Genomic DNA, 18,582 nt, shown 5'->3' with positions numbered 1-18,582 from the left:
GATAACTATATTTTGGCCCTCTGCTCTTTTGGTAGAGGGACCATCTCTTTTGATATTTGCGACACCAAAACAACCATGATGAGATGTGGTGCTGGAGGTCTGCTCCGGCAGAGGAGGGGCATGAAAATCAATAAGATGGGGATTTGTGAGCCTTCATAGGCTTCCTCCGTCACCATCAGATTTACGGTACTGTCCTTCTTACAATGTTGTAAGCAGCTCCATTACTATGTGCGCTGCAGTCGCGTCTTTCGGGGTCCAGCGGTCCCGAGATACTGGGTGAAGGTGGTACCGTTTTGTTCAGGAGAAGGTGGGATGTCTTCTTGACCATCTTTAAGCTCACTAGACTGGTTTCTCCTGATAAAAAGACCGCAATAAAAGGCTGTTAGAGAGAAGAGCGCCACACGTCTCACTCCATCAGCCTCTGGGAACGCCCACCTTGATGTTAGAATTTCAATGTTGAGGAGTGTAGTACCTGATATCATATTGGATTATGTTAGGCAGTTAATACACCAGGTTCCCTTTAAACTGTATGATGATTACTCACTTCTCTCTCCTTTATTTCTTTTTTTTTAAACCAGTTATTTTTATTTAGGTTTCAAAAGATTTTAAACAATAAACAGTGGATATCAATATACATGTAACAATTCACATATCTTGTAATAATACAATCAAAGCCATCCCCCCTCCCCCAATACTCCTTATGCCGGGTATACTTGAGAGTCTTAGCAATCATATCACCGCCATCCAGGCGGACCATATTTTTTCGAAAGTTCTTTCACCATGCCTTCGCCTGTAAATGCTTTCCTCTAAATGCATTACCGTACGTGTCTGAGCAATAAATTCCCTCCTAGTGGGGGGTTCCGAATCCTTCCATTTTCGTGCTATTAGTTTGCGTGCCACATACAGCAACCTCGCTATTGCCACTTTGTAATGTTCTGAGACAGGTATCCCATCCACCTCCCCCAAAATACATAGCACTGGATTCCTGTCGAGTGTACATGCATAAGCTCTCTCAATTTTGTTGATAACGACCAGCCAGTATGCCACCAGCCGCGGACACGACCATAGCATATGTAACAGTCCGGCCTGCTCTGTGCCGCATCTAGGGCAGCTAGAGTCTCCCCTCAAGCCCGCCTTGAATAGGACCAGCGGTGTTTTGTATGTTCTATGTATTACATATAATTGGGAGAGCCGTGCCTGCTCGCTTAGAGAGATCTTCGGGACATATTCAAGAATAGCCTCCCATTGTTCTGTTGTGAGGGTACCCACCTCCCTTTCCCATTTACTCTTTGCAGTGAGGTGATTGTCCCCCAGATAGGAGTGTAGTAGATCATGATATATGCTTGATATAACTCCCCTCGTCCCTCCCTTCATACACACAAAGTCTAGTACAATGTCGCCCTGAACCGTCATGGCTCCCAATCTACACTGTGCCCTCCAAGCATGTCGAAGCATATAGTATTGAAACCCCCATACCGAAGGCAAATCAAATTCCTCTCTCAATGTCTCAAAGGTCTTCAGGTACGTTCCACTCTGCAGCTGGCACACATATCTCACTCCTTTCGCCTTCCAATTGCCCATTTGACACAGCTTATTAAGTTCCGGCAGATGCTCATTGTCCCACACCGGTGAGTACCTAGTCAGCTCATCCACCCCTCTGATCCTTTTAATGGTGCCCATACCTTCTGAATCATGCCTATGGTAGGATATGGTGCTCCCAGTTTCTTAAAGGTACCATCCTCTAGACCCTGGATAAGTGGGCGTCTCCCCGTCACATGTACCAGCACCCGGTGAGCTGCTCCTCCACAATCGAGCTCTCTCCATCCCCTGACATGCTGGCCCTGTACTGCCAAGAAATAGACCCATGGACTTGGTGCGGCCAATCCTCCCTCTTCCTTTCCTTTTCTCTCTCCTTAATTTCTGCCATGAAGCTGGTATTAAGCCAGCAACCCAGGCTCTAAAGTGCAATTTTTTTTTTATCTAGACTCTGCTCCATAGCTGCTTGCTGTATCTCTATATTAGACTACTAATGCAACACTACACATAATTCACACTGTTGTCCCCCAGACATCTGTCTACACTAGATTGTTTATCCTGTCCGAATCTTCTCTCCTTTGCATCTCATGAACAATGACTCCAGCCCCCTCTGATGGAAAATGCAGACACATCAGACGTGTTGTGATGGGATGACTCCATACCGCAAACGCAGCAATGTGTTGTGATGTCCTTTATATCCCATGAGAGCACTGCAGTCAATCAACTGCCTCAGCAGTCACGTAAGGTTATTGAGTTGTCATGTAGTGAGCTAAACAGAAGACCAGTGGGAGGACTCCACACGTGTCACAGGAGTGGTCAGGAAATGGATGGATAAGTACAGCTTCTTTTATATTATCCTCATTTCTGGCTATAAAGGCACATTTTTGGCATTTCTCAAAAAACCATTTTAGAATTTACCCATCACCTACCTGCTTTTTCACATCCTAATGGAACATGACACTTTTGATGAAGACATGAAAAGGCATCCTGGCTCCCTTGGAATTGTAATACCGGGGCTCCCCCTCTCTTTTCCTGAAAATGAGACCCTGGAACTTCCTCTAGCAGGTCTGGTGCATACGGACGTATTTTTGTTCCGAGAGGGATTGGAGAAAACAACGAATCCCACTTGGACTAATGTTATTTTACTGGGCCATTCACATGACAAATTTTTTCGTTGGACCAAGCCAGTCCCAAGAAAAAATCGTAGCATGTCCAAATTTGATCTAATATTTGGATTGCACTCGGCCATGCAAAGTGAATGAGTCTGTGGAAAACATTGTACTTCACTACAACATATGAGTACAGTCAGTTTTCTTTGGACTGACAAAATGGAGAAGATGGAGAATTATTTTTCTCCATTTTTTTCCTCAACCGAGAGAATTGGATCACACGTTGATGTGATTTTTATAATCGACTTGATTTTCTCGGATGAGAGAATATACAGATATCAGCACCTGGCCTTACCCTATATAATACTGTCAGGCTGAGATAATGCACTACACTGCGTGTGCTAGCACCTTTTTGGGGCTAATACATATTATGAAAAAAATAAAATACAGTACTAAAAAATGTTTTAAGTGCTTTAAAGAAATCTAACAAAAAAAAAAAAAGAGAATGAAAACGGACCAAAAAACGAGACATACTTGGTATCACCACATCCATAATATAACCATGCCTTAAAATTAGCACATTATTTGTCAGGCATAGTTAAAAAAAACAATGTCATAATAGCAGTCTTGGCTTATACTGCCTTATAAAAGCTATAGAAAAAGTGATTAAAAAGTTGTGTGGTATGTAACCCAAAACGGTACCTATGAATGCTATAGCTGGTTTTAAAAAAACAAACCATCACACAGCTCTGTTACCAGAAAAAAGGAAAAATGGAAAAGTTATGTCTCTCGGAATATGAAGATCAAAAAAAAAAAAAATATTTTTAAAAATAATTTTCTTTTTTTAAAATTACACATAGTGAAAGGCATTATCAATAAAGGATAGAATTCCTATTTTTATTCACTCCCTTCTACTAAAAAATGGTCACAGAATTTTGTGACCAAAAAATGATTTTATTTTTCTTTATTCAATTTTGGGCAACAGTAGTAAAGCATATAAAGACTAAATACATTTTATCTTTTTATTATCATATCTGCACATAGAATAAAGTTAATGTCAATTATAGTCAATGGTAAATGGAGTTTAAAAAAATTCCAGAACTGCTGTTTTTCTATTAATTCTTCCTCCCAATAGTGTACTAAAAAGTGTTAAAAAAGTCATGTGTACCCCAAAAAGGTACCAACAAAAACTATTTATATTTATTGTCAAGCAATAATAAGCTTTCATATTGCTCAGTTAGTAAAAAAAAAAAGTAAAACTTATTTTTATGAGAAATATAGTGGCACAAAAACAATTTTTTTTTTCAAACTGTGTCATTATTATACAAAAGTAATAAAGCAAAAATAAAATATATACATTTGTTGTCACCTATCGTACTGACCTAAAGAATAATTGCGGTAATCCTTTATTTGTTCATCACAATAAACAACAACAACATTGTTTTTTTTTCTTTCTCTCCATTTAGAGTTAATAAAAGTTAAACTTCTAACCTAAGACATGTGGCATGGCTCCTCGATATTGACTTTCGGGACCGCTGCTTCGAATAGATGGAGCCAGATTTCAAGTCCTATTCCTATCAAGTCATCTTTCTTTTCATATTTAAAGGGAACCTGTCACCCTCTGGGATGCTTTTAACACCTTAACGACCAGAGTTACTTTTGGTTTTGCATTTTCATTTTTTGCTTCCCTTCTTCCCAGAGCCATATCTTTTTTTTATTTTTTTTGGTCAAAATGGCCATGTGAGGGCTTGATTTTTGCCGGAAGAGTTGTACTTTTGAATGACACCATTGGTTTTACCATGTCGTGTACTCGAAAATGGGAAAAAAATTCCAAGTGCAGTGAAATTGCAAAAAAAAGTGCAATCCCACACTTGTTTTTTGTTTTGCTTTTTTTACTAGGTTCCCTAAATGTTAAAACTGACCTGTTATGATTCTCCAGTTCATTATGAGTTCATAGACACCAAACATGTCTAGGTTCTTTTTTATCTAAGTGGTGAAAAAAAATTCCAAACTTTGTTAAAGAAAAAAAATATTGTGCCATTTTCTGCATTTTTCGATACCTGTAGCATCTCCAAATTTTGTGATCTCGGGTCGGGTGAGGGCTTAGTTTTTGCGTGCCGAGCTGACGTTTTTAATGATATCATTTTAATGCAATGTCGCGGCGACAAAAAAATGTAATTCTGGCGTTTTGACTTTTTTCTCACTACGCAGCTTAACGATCAGGTTAATCCTTTTTTTATTGATAGATCATGAGATTCTGAATGCGGCGATACCAAATATGTTTATGTTTGATTATTTTTTATTGTTTTAATTTGAATGGGGAAAAAGTGGGGTGATTTGAAGTTTTATTTTTTTATTTTTAAAAACTGTTTCTTTTACTTTTGGCATGCTTCAATAGTCTTCATGAAAGGCTAGAAGCTGCACTTGTCCGATCGGCTCCTCTACAAACAGGCGGTGATCAGAGCCTCTATGTAGCAGAATACCTCACTTGCTATGAGCGCCGACAACCAGGCAGAGCTCATAGCAATCCGGCAGTGACACCTGTAGAGTTCTGCAGGAGACCTCTGGTTGTCATGCCAACCCATCAGTGACCCGCAATCACATGGGGTCACCGATGGGCGGATTTCCGGCACAATTGCAGGAAACGCATGTTAAATGCCATTGTCAGAGTTTGACAGCGGCATTTAACAGGTTAATAGCCGCGGGAGGATCGCGATTCCACCCACGGCTGTTCTGGGCACATGTCAGCTGTTCAAAACAGCTGACATGTCCCAGGGAAAGATGTGGGCTCATCGCTGGAGTCCACATCAAAGGGAAGGACTCCGACATCACCGTAAATTTACGACTAGAGTTGAGCGATACCGTCCGATACTTCAAAATATCGGATCGGAATGGATCGGCCGATCTTTAAAATAAGTATCGGTATCGCCGATGCCGATACCGGAAGTCCCATTCAAGTCTATGAGACTTCCGGTATCGGAATTGGAAAAACCCTTTCCTGCCCTTGTACAGCCTCTCGGGGGTCTGTACGGGCCTTCCGGGGGTCTCTGCCGGCCTGCCGGGGGTCTGTGCCGGCCTGCCAGTGGGCTGTGCGGACTGCCCGGGGTCTGTGCACCCTGTGGGGGTCTGTACCGGCCTGCCGGGGGGCTGTGCCGGCCTGCCGGGGGGCTGTGCTGATGTCCGGGGGTCTGTGCACCCTGTGGGGGTCTGTACCGGCCTGCCGGGGGAACTGTGCCGGCCTGCCGGTGGTCTGTGCACCCTGTGGGGGTCTGTACCGGCCTGCCGGGGGGCTGTGCCGGCCTGCCGGGGGGCTGTGCTGATGTCCGGGGGTCTGTGCAGGCATCGTCCGATGGGACTACAAGTCCCATCGGGCGATGCCTGCTACCATGACAGTGATTGACACATTAGCCAATGATGGGATAGTAGTAGTCCCATCATCCGGCTAATGTGTTAAATGTAAAAAAAAACAAAAACACTACATACATACATACTACATGCATGCTACATACATACTACATGCTACATACATAGTACATATATACTACATATATACTACATGCATGCTACATGCATGCTACATACATACTACATATACTACATACATGCTACATGTAACATACTACATGCTACATACATACTACATACATACTACATATATGCATCATACATACTACATACATACTACATATATACTACATGCATGCTACATACATACTGCATGCATGCTACATACATACTACATGCATGCTACATGCATGCTACATGCATGCTACATACATACTACATACATACTACATACATGCTACATACATACTACATGCTACATACATACTACATATATACTACATGCATGCTACATACATACTACATGCTACATACATACTACATATATACTACATGCATGCTACATACATACTACATGCATGCTACATACATACTACATGCTACATACATACTACATACATACTGCATGCTACATACATACTACATGCTACATACATACCACATATATACTACATGCATGCTACATACATACTACATGCTACATACATACTACATATATACTACATGCATGCTACATACATACTACATGCTACATACATACTACATACATACTACATACATACTACATGCTACATGCATGCTACATACATACTACATACTAGATGCATGCTACATACATACTACATGCTACATACATACTACATATATACTACATGCATGCTACATACATACTGCATGCATGCTACATACATACTACATGCATGCTACATGCATGCTACATACATACTACATACATACTACATGCATGCTACATACATACTACATGCTACATACATACTACATATATACTACATGCATGCTACATACATACTACATGCTACATACATACTACATATATACTACATGCATGCTACATACATACTACATGCATGCTACATACATACTACATGCTACATACATACTACATACACACTGCATGCTACATACATACTACATGCTACATACATACCACATATATACTACATGCATGCTACATACATACTACATGCATGCTACATACATACTACATGCATGCTACATACATACTACATGCTACATACATACTACATACATACTGCATGCTACATACATACTACATGCTACATACATACCACATATATACTACATGCATGCTACATACATACTACATGCATGCTACATACATACTACATGCATGCTACATACATACTACATGCTACATACATACTACATACATACTGCATGCTACATACATACTACATGCTACATACATACCACATATATACTACATGCATGCTACATACATACTACATGCATGCTACATACATACTACATGCATGCTACATACATACTACATGCTACATACATACTACATACATACTGCATGCTACATACATACTACATGCTACATACATACCACATATATACTACATGCATGCTACATACATACTACATGCTACATACATACTACATATATACTACATGCATGCTACATACATACTACATGCTACATACATACTACATACATGCTACATACATACTACATACATACTACATGCTACATACATACTACATACTACATGCATGCTACATACATACTACATGCTACATACATACCACATATATACTACATGCATGCTACATACATGCTACATGCTACATACATACTACATACATACTACATGCTACATACATGCTACATAAACAAAAAGCACAGAATGACAAATGTGCAAAAATACCTTGCAATAAGACATATAACAGTAGTCAGCAAGTGCTGATGAAAGGTAATAACAAACACAGGGTATTTAGTCGATACGTTTTTTTGCAAAAAAATGTATACCAAGCTGCCTCACCAACGTCAAGGTAACCCGTATTGAAGCAGTCCCTATCTAATGTATTTAATACCTGAACATATGAACTGTGTCTAAATGAGCAGGATTAAGACAGGCGCTTTCTGGTATGGGCACGTGATGCAAGACAGCTCCTTATGTGCATGTCACACAAGAGAGGGGTGGGGTCTCTCAAATCATGCATAAGCATGAAAAAAACTGGATAAGGCTACTTTCACACATCAGGTTTTCGTCGTCAGGCGCGATCCGGCGTCGTGCCGGAACGCCGGATCCGGAAAATGTTTAGTAAAACCTGATGTGCCGGATCCGGTTTTCTGCCGGATCCGTCTTGTTCTTGACAGACAAAACCGGATCCGTCTCATCCGGTTCATCCGTTTTTCTATCCGTTTTTCGACGGATTACGCCGGATCTGGTTTTTAAAATTGACCCTTGTGGCCTTCCGAACGGGATTGGCTACTGGAAAACTAGATATAGCATGTTCCTACAGCCCTTCTTTGACAGGTTGTAGAGGAGAAAGTGCAGGTTGGAGAGAAGAGCAAGTTACTGGCGAAGATGGATGTTGTCATTGGAAATATTACCACTAGAAGTTCTGTGACGGTTTCAGTAATGAGGGACAATTTTGCACTATACTTTATGTCACCTCAAGGCAGAGTACACTGGCAGGATGACAGAGTGTGAAAGATTTGTGCCCTAAAACTTGTGTACCTTCTGGACCAACAGTATATACCTTTGCCAACCAAAGTTGGCTATCTTGTCATGGTCTTACTATTTTTAGCTTTAGGCCACAGGTGTGTACCTGGTTGTGTTTTATGCAAAGTATTTCACCTTTTAACAAAAGTTGTGTACATTGTTAGGAAATCACCAACAATAAACACAACTTTTCAGGTGAAATACTTTGCTTCAAACACAACCAGGAACACAACTGTGGCAAAAAGCTAAAATTTACCCACAGTTATATACCTGGTTTTGAATACCTTTTTACCTTTTAAATACACTGTATTTAACCTTTTTTTTAAACATATTTCGCCGCAGAAAGAAATGACAGACAACCAGTTTAAACAATAATTTAACTTTTATTTAAAATATTTTTTTTTTGTAAACTGTTTTTAAAGTTAAAAAAACTTTTTTAATAAAGGTTTGAAACCAACTGGGCATTTTTATTACAAAACACATCATAAATCTGTGTAGTGTGGGGTGGAAATACTGCTGGAGGGGCTGCGGGACACTTCGACAATGGGAGTGTGGAGAGAGGACTGGGATCGTGGTGGGGAAGGAACAGTTAGAGGTGATGGTGTGGAAAAAGCTACAGAATGGGTGGACATGTGGGAGGCAGAAGAGGTGGTGGGCGGTGGAGTGGAGGGTTGGGCAGGGACTGTAGGAGCAGATGATGTTGATGGAAAGTTGTATGGGGAAGGAGTTTGTTACGGGGAAGGAGTTTGGTACGGGGCAGGTTGCTGGAAGTGGGGAGATGTCTGGTACTGGGGAGGTTGCTGGTACTGGGAAGGTTGCTGGTACTGGTGAGGTTGCTGGTATGTAATAGGAGGGGGAGGATGGAAAGTGGCTGGAGGGGGTGCAGATGTAATAGGAGGGGGAGGATGGAAAGTGGCTGGAGGGGGTGCAGATGTAATAGGAGGGGGAGGATGGAAAGTGGCTGGAGGGGGTGCAGGTGGAGGAACTACAGTGGTGGGAGGTGGAGGTTGGGAGGTAACCTGCTGTAGAGCACCGTGGCACGAATGCATTACATGCATCTGCTGGGTAGGAGATAGTGTTGCCATGCGCTCCACAACAGACCTGAAAAAGGTGTGGTTTGGCGAAGATCTTGCTTCTGAATGCATGGTTTGCAGAAGTGTCTTCACCTCCAGAATGCTGGAGTTGATCTGCTGAAAGCCTGCGGAGATTTGCTCTGACAAGACTTTTAGACAGTTCTGGAAAGATGCATTCAGATGCAAGAACTCTGGCGCATAACTCTTTTCCTGACCCCTCTGCCGCTGCCGCCCAGTACCCGCAGGTGTACTAGAGGTGGCAGGGGCAGAAGGGTGGGGTAAAGGGAAAGCGATCTCCTCACCAGCAGCTTCATGTAATGTAGGCGGCCACGATGCTCCTGTGCTGGTGGATGGGACAGATGGGTCGAATGTGTGGGAAGGCTGGGAAGGTGCAGATGTACCGGGGAGGTCGAAGTGTCCCTCGGTGCCGGTCTCCTCAGGGATCGCCTCAGAAGGGTCCAATCGTGCAGGCTCCCGAGTGCTGCTCACCGTGCTGTGGAATAAAGAGAAAAAAAAACAATTAAAATACTGACATGGTATGGCCCTGGCTGAAAAAAAAAAGTTACATTTTTTTCACATGTGGTGTGTAATATTTACCTTCTAGTGACCATTGTTTCCCGGAGGAACGACAGGGCTTGTGCGTACTTGTACTTGCTCCTGCGTCCTCCAGATCCACTCGGGGCCCGCATCTCTTTATTGAACTCCTTCTTGAAACGATCCCTCACAGACCGCCACCGATTCACAATTGTGTTCCCTGAAACGAGAAAGGAGTGGTTAGTATACAACATCAGTGTTTCACAAACTCCAGTCCTCATGGTCCCCAGGGGTCATGTTTTCAGGATTTCCATAGTAGATAGAAATCCTGAACACATGATCCGTGGGGACCACGAGGACTGGAGTTCGGGAAACACTGGTTTACATCAAGCAACCGGTACTGTATATACTTACGCTCTTTAATCTGGGCCCGAACATCGAGGTCCTCCCAGCGGCCCACAAGGAGCGAACAGATTTCCTCACAGAGTCGTCGGGTAACGATAAGGTCAGCATGGCGGCGGTCAGCCATATTCCAGAGCGGCTCCCTTTCTCTGACGAGATCGATGAGGTGGTCCACATCGAGTCCTCTGTCCTCACCGTCAGAGTCGGGAGCACGCTGTGAAGGCTGTTAAAGAAAAAGACAAAAATAACATAATTAGCCTCCACAAAAGAAATGAAATAAAAAGTGCAAAAAAACAAAGCAAAAATATTTATACTTACACGCTGGTGACCGCCGCGTTGCTGTCGCCGACGACCCTGGGAGGCACTGCGAGGACCTCTTGGCCGAGCACCAGATTGGGAAGACTAGAGAAGAAAACAAAAAATGTTATGTCTTTGGATGTAGGCATTTGTTTGCTGTGTGTGGTCTGCAGAACATTGTTTTCTATGTGTTGTGTGTAGTGTGATGTTGTGTTTCTGCGTTTGATGCAAAAAACTTACCAATTGTGAGCCCACTCCAAGTGTCTGTCCACCCCTTCCTTCTTCTTCTGGGAGCTCCTCTTCATCTTGTGAATCCTGTTTTGAAATAAAAGACAATGAATAGACATATATTACAGAGATGATGGATTTTGGAAATAAAAACTTACCGTCAAACGCTGACGATGCGAGGGAGGGCTCCCAGAAGAAGATGTGCTGTCTTCCTGATGGCCAGACTCCATGGCTGTGGGTGGTGTTCCAGCTGCTGCCATTGCTGCTGCTGCTGCTGCATCTATTGGGCGGCTGTTGAATAAAGAGAAACAAAGGGCCAATGAATATCTTGATATTCAATAGCCCTAGTTTGGAGGAATGGGGGATTTGATAATTACCGTCTCTCATCTGCTGCTGGCCTCCCCTCCTCAGCATGTTCCATTTGCTGCTCCATTTGGGGTGGTGGTGGTGCTGATGGTGCTGCAGTGGTCTCCTGCCTTCTCCTGCTGCGCTTGGTTGCTTTCTTGGGTGGCATGTTGGGTGTGGCTGTGGTCCCACTGTCTTGCTTTTATATATGTCTTGTGGGCAGAGCTACTGAGCATGCTCAGACCAAAAAAACCGGATCCGGCCACCGGATCAGGCGCATTGCGGCGCTCATAGGCTTTCATTGTGTGAAAAAGCCGGACGTGCCGGATCCGGCGAAAACCAGATGAAACGCATGGCCATCCGGCCCGATCCGGCGCAAATGCAAGTCAATGGGGGGGAAACCGGATCCGGCATTGCATTTCGCCGGATCCGGTTTCTGTCAAAAGCGCCGAATCGCGCCTGACGGCGAAAACCTGATGTGTGAAAGAGGCCTTAAAAACACACATGTGACATGCACAATGTGAACAAGTCTGTTGGACCATGTTCACTCCACCCTGACTGAAACACAAACAAAAAGCACAGAATGACAAATGTGCAAAAATACCTTGCAATAAGACATATAACAGTAGTCAGCAAGTGCTGATGAAAGGTAATAACAAACACAGGGTATTTAGTCGATACATTTTTTTGCAAAAAAATGTATACCAAGCTGCCTCACCAACGTCAAGGTAACCCGTATTCCCACACAGCTTTTACCATAAAGTGAGACTAGGGACTTTTTTTTTTTTAAGTGGCGGAGGAATACAGTGCGGAAGGATACCTACCTTCCGTCATTGGATTCCTGCAGCCCGTAGAGAGCGGCAGCATCAGCTGATGCTGCAGTTCTCTACCCAAGATCGTCGTGGGACACACTCGTGGACTGCTTCGGATCATGGGTGAGTATTTTTGTGGTTTGTTATGTTAATATTTATTCCGTAGACGACAATGGCTTCGGGGAACAATGTGACAAGTATTGGTAAGTATGTTACTCTATGTTATATGTACTGTATGTCTATGTATGTATTGTATGAATGTACTGTATGTAGCATGCATGTAGTATGTATGTAGCATGTATGTAGTATGTATGTAGTATATATGTGGTATGTATGTAGCATGTAGTATGTATGTAGTATGTATGTAGCATGTAGCATGTATATAGCATGCATGTAGTATATATGTGGTATGTATGTAGCATGTAGTATGTAGCATGCATGTAGTATGTATGTAGTATGTATGTAGCATGTAGTATGTATGTAGCATGCATGTAGCATGTAGTATGTATGTAGCATGCATGTAGTATGTATGTAGTATGTATGTAGTATGTATGTAGCATGCATGTAGCATGTAGTATGTATGTAGCATGCATGTAGTATGTATGTAGTATGTATGTAGTATGTATGTAGCATGCATGTAGTATGTATGTAGCATGTAGTATGTATGTAGCATGCATGTAGCATGTAGTATGTATGTAGTATGTATGTAGTATGTATGTAGCATGTAGTATGTATGTAGCATGCATGTAGCATGCATGTAGTATGTATGTAGTATGTATGTAGCATGTAGTATGTATGTAGCATGCATGTAGTATATATGTAGTATGTATGTAGCATGTAGTATGTATGTAGCATGCATGTAGTATGTATGTAGCATGTAGTATGTATGTAGCATGCATGTAGCATGTAGTATGTATGTAGCATGCATGTAGTATGTATGTAGTATGTATGTAGTATGTATGTAGCATGCATGTAGTATGTATGTAGCATGCATGTAGTATGTATGTAGTATGTATGTAGTGTGTATGTAGCTTGTAGTATGTATGTAGCATGCATGTAGTATATATGTAGTATGTATGTAGCATGTAGTATGTATGTAGCATGCATGTAGTATATATGTAGTATGTATGTAGCATGTAGTATGTATGTAGCATGCATGTAATATATATGTAGTATGTATGTAGCATGTAGTATGTATGTAGCATGCATGTAGTATATATGTGGTATGTATGTATCATGTAGCATGCATGTAGTATGTATGTATGTAGTATTTTTTTTTTTTTTTTTTTTTTTACATTTAACACATTAGCCGGATGATGGGACTACTACTGTCCCATCATTGGCTAATGTGTCAATCACTGTCATGGTAGCAGGCATCACCCGATGGGACTTGTAGTCCCATCGGACGATGCCTGCACAGACTCCAGGACATCAGCACAGCCCCCCGGCAGGCAGGCACAGCCCCCCAGCAGGCCGGTACAGACCCCCACAGGGTGCACAGACCACCGGCAGGCCGGCACAGCCCCCCGGCAGGCCGGAACAGACCCCGGGCAGTCCACACAGCCCCCCGGCAGTCCGGCAGAGACCCCCGGAAGGCCCGAAATGACGGCGCATCATGATGCGCACACACCGCGCATCATGATGACGTCATTTCGGCTGTCAATCAACTTTGAACTTCCGATTCCGATTCCGGAATCCGATATGACAAAAGTATCGGAAGTCAGTATCGGAATTCCGATACCGCTAATATCGGCCGATACCCGTTACTTGCGGTATCGGAATGCTCAACACTATTTACGACCGATGTCGGAAAGGGGTTAAGCTATTACTATGGGCATACAGGTAATAGAATAGTTAGGGCTCATTCCCACTTGAGATGCAATCAGACTAGCGCAATCTGATAAAAATCTGATTGCACTCGCCCTAATGTTTCTCTACGATGCAGCTCACATGTACGATTATTTTCACCCAAGAATTGGATAGCAAGCACCCATATAAGTCTATGGATGAGCGTGAAACTTTCTCTGTCTCCTCCACAGCTGTGCTCCGATCCTCTCTGTGCGATGGAAGAAATCTCTACCTCCTGTCTTCATTATCATAGCACCCACTTCCCATGCACATCACACTAACCTGTGAGGTGTAGCTGTGGCGCCGTAGTCTCGCGCCTGTGCCCTGCACTAGCTGTATTATTCACAATACTAGTTAGAAGTAAAGGTATGATGATTTTATTTCTATGTGCAGTAGACATTACACATGCCTACGTTGATAGTAGTTTGATACCACATTCATTTTTTTCTTACTTCCCTTGCAGAGCTCGGTGCTGGTTTTGCTGGGTTTGGGATTTTTTTTCTGATATTTGGCGTTTTACTCTATTTTGACAGTGTTCTCTTAGCTTTTGGAAACGTAAGTATTTACTATAGGTCGCTCATTAGTCTGAATCAATAATCTAAAGAAATTCACATGAAATAATTTTTCTATGCTTAACTTGTAGATTTTGTTCCTGTTTGGCCTTGCACTGATTATAGGCCTCAGGCGGACTTTCAGTTTCTTCTTCCAGCGACACAAACTGAGGGGCAGCTCCTTCTTTTTAGGGGGAGCGCTGCTGGTCCTTCTCCGATGGCCACTGATAGGAATGCTATGTGAATTCTATGGCTTCATTAGTCTTTTTAGGTAAATATACAATTCAATGATGTACGCCTACAATGTACGATACTGACGTGACAGACATTGGTGCGACGTGGGTCATTTTTTATCTTTACTGAGCTTGTATATTGTCATCTACAAGAAAGAATGCTGTCAGTTGGATCGGAAAATCAGAATAGGTGATGTAAAAATTAAATGATCATGAAAAAAACAGGAAAAAAAGTCACCAACTTTGTGCATGTCTGTTTTGAGGAAAAAAATGTGAAACCTTTGTCTACTTTTCTGCCTCTCAAAACTTTTTTTTGAAAGAAAGGGGACACCTTGTGTCTGAATAATACCACCACACTGATAAGGAACAATACTGAAGATCACGTGTATGAATACAGTAGAGTCACATCCAGATTGAATCGGAGTTATGTCTTCTCTGAATGAAGTCGTTCACTTCCCTTTTCTTCTCCATCCAGTCCACGATAGCTTTTCCCAAAACTTCACTAACATTAAGTGATCATTCACACATAATTTTTTTACGTACAAGTGCTATCCATTTTTTTTTCACAGACACCACTTGTACCTATGATAGTCTATGGGACTGTACACATGTCAGATTGAAAAAAAAAAAAGGAATGAAATTCATAAAAATCTGAAGAAACTTTATCCGTTTTTCTCCTACGTGAAAAAAAGCTGATGGGTGAATGAGGCCTAATGGAGCTCATTCCCACCGTCTATAGCAACAAACCCCAGACCAGACGCCTAAATGAATTCAAACTCCAGGCCAGACTTCAAAATTAAAGGGGTTTTCCACTTTAAGGAAAGTGGATCCCAAATGCTCTTACATACCAAAAATAACAAACAAAGCAGGTACCCACCTTGCCAAAAAAAAGCCAGAAGGTTGCATTAATAAGCAATAGTACGACGTTATTACTACTCTGAGATTTGCATTATTATTATCTGAGGACATATTTTTGTCAGAGCCTGGGATCATATGAGCGTTCTATGGCACCATGGTTTTTATACCTTGAAAAAGGATCTGGTCGGATTCAGAAACACGTTGGTATTAATCAAAACCGTTTTGGAATCCCAGTTCTTTCCTGCAGCTCAACCCGCCTAGACACACCAGCTTCCATTTTTTCCATGGTACCATTATAAGCACTACTGATTGGCTGGTAATACCAAGAGGCTGCTAATGGACATGCCTATGGCTCACTAATGGCTGCAACTAATATGCACTACCATGAGGCTAGTATTATTAACTAGAACTGATATTAGTATTATAGATGATACATCTTAATGTGGCTATTACAATTACAGTATATGCCACTGATATGGTTACCATTGCATTTTGGATTTAACTTTGTGATATGCAATATTTAGGCATTGCTTTACAATTGGCTCAATTCTATGTGCACTCTTCATTCATGTATGAATAACAACCAACTGGTCAGGAGAAATATAACTTTATGTATTATTATTGTATATTACCGTACGTTCAGAACTAAGTCATTTGCCACTTTTATAGCATTTTGTTCTGCTATGCGCTTTACAATTTGTTTTGTGTTCTTATCGTTACTATAATTTCTACCATCGCCAAAGAAATGTTAATGGATAATACATATTATTAGTGACTTTTTCACCTGATTCCACCTTCAATAGATTTTTGTATAGAAAGTCCAGTTTTGACTTCCCAAGTAATTTGGTGAAACAGTTCACCATGTTGCAGATCTCAGCTTTCAGCAGAATCATTCAGCACTCAGACATTGAGAGAGAATGAGTTGGTTTGCTTGGGACCCAGAGCAAACATTACTTTTTTCATGACACCATGGAGGATTACAAGAGAGAACTCATACACACTCATACACACATGCCAAAAAGATTTCACTAACACTGTAAAAAACGTAAAACTTAGGGTTAGGGCTCATACTCACATGCGAGAAACTCAGACTAGTCTCGCACGTCATTACCCGGCACTGCCGCCGGCACTTGGATCGGAGCGTTCAGCTGGATAGAAATACATACCGCTGAATGCTCCGATCTGAGTGCCGACGGCAGTGCTGGATATTGACGTGCGAGACTCGTCCGAGTTTATCGCATGTGAGTATGAGCCCTTATTCCTACCCTCAATGAGCTATAAACAAAAGAAAAAGTGTTAATATTTCAAGAGCGGCTAAAATTTTATTGCAAAAGTGCTTGTTCTTTCAAGTACTACCCAACAAGACTGATCTATGAAAATTGGAATAACCCTTTAAAGAGCCATTATGCAGATTTTTTTCATTATCTGTCCGTTATCATTAATGTATGTCACGTGTGTGCATTCATATATTTACTAGCCTCCAACTTTGGCCATTTCAAACACCGCTCCAGTCCTCTCCTGGACCACAGTTATGACTCACTGGCTCACTCTGGTTCTCTATGTGACCAGAAGTCACTTTCTCAATGTAAATCTATGATTCTCACATTGAGGCTTTCATAGAATTACCACAAGAGAGGAAGTAACAGTCCATGGTCAGATCCAACAATAAAGAGCTGTAGCCAAAAGACAGCAGAGAGAGACTGGAGCAGTGCTGGAAGTTTTAGAAAGAAGACAATGACCGGTAAGGAGTTGAAGGCAAATATTGGGCAGACATTAAAGGGAATCTGTCATTAGGATCAACCCTCCTGTGCCATCTTTATGGGCATGTAGGTCATAGGAAGCTGAATAAAATACTTTGATATTTGCAATGTCTTATTCCAGAGAAATCCAATTTTTTCTTAAATGTAAATAAGCTGTTCAGGACTATGGACCGGACATAGCTCTCCTTGAGAATCTGCCTGCAAAGCTTATTTTAAATAAAAGGGGGCATTACCAGTGTGATAAATAATGACTGACACTTTGCTCTCATAACCACACACAGCTCTGCAGAAATATCAGAACTAACACAATATATCAGAGCTAACACAACACAGCAAAGTTTGCACAGTACAGCAGTACTGAACTTTGTCTCATTACAAACATTTTCAACAGCACTTGTCCCCTCTTCGTGCTGTCAGCTCTGCTGCAGAACTTAGCCTGATTATAATCAACACAGTACAGCAGAGTTTAAGCTTGCCTTATTCTAAGCAAATGAAGCACATTTGCAGTTCTCCTCTCACAGAGCTGTGAGCGCTGCTGTACTGCACTTTCTCCACACTGGCTGCCTGGAAGATGGAAGCTGAAGCAGTGTGAGAGGACTGCGATTTCAAATGTTTTTGTAATGAGAAAAAAGTCACTTCTGCTCTCCTTTGCTAGCTCTGATCTCACTGCAGAGCTGTGTGTGACTATGAGAGCAGACATTTCATGTCTCACACTGGTAACCCCCCTTTCATTAAAATAATATATGGAGGCAAATTCTCAGGGAGATCAGTGTCCGGCTCATAGATCTTAACAGCTCATTTACATATAAGAAAAACATTGAATTTCTCTGGAATAACACGTCATATCGCAGACAACAAGGTATCATTTTATTCAGCTTCCTATTACCTAAATTCCTATATAGACAACTTAGGAGGGTTGATCTTACTGACAGAT

General features: G+C 41.8%; 1 protein-coding gene across 1 annotated transcript in view; it reads left to right on the top strand.

Moving 5' to 3' along the window:
- Nucleotides 1–18,582, top strand: part of GOLT1A (golgi transport 1A) — a 74,400-nt gene that overhangs the window by 34,481 nt on the left and 21,337 nt on the right. The window contains exons 2-3 of the mRNA XM_073587149.1: nucleotides 14,710–14,801; nucleotides 14,890–15,068. Coding sequence (XP_073443250.1) covers nucleotides 14,710–14,801; nucleotides 14,890–15,068 — 271 coding nt within the window. The remainder of the gene's footprint in view (nucleotides 1–14,709; nucleotides 14,802–14,889; nucleotides 15,069–18,582) is intronic.

The sequence above is a fragment of the Dendrobates tinctorius genome, unplaced genomic scaffold (assembly GCF_039654945.1).
Source record: "Dendrobates tinctorius isolate UK_male_01 unplaced genomic scaffold, ASM3965494v1 ptg000098l, whole genome shotgun sequence".
Lineage (NCBI taxonomy): Eukaryota > Metazoa > Chordata > Amphibia > Anura > Dendrobatidae > Dendrobates > Dendrobates tinctorius.
Note: the sequence above shows the minus strand (reverse complement) of the source record. Positions and strands in the feature narration are given on the sequence as shown.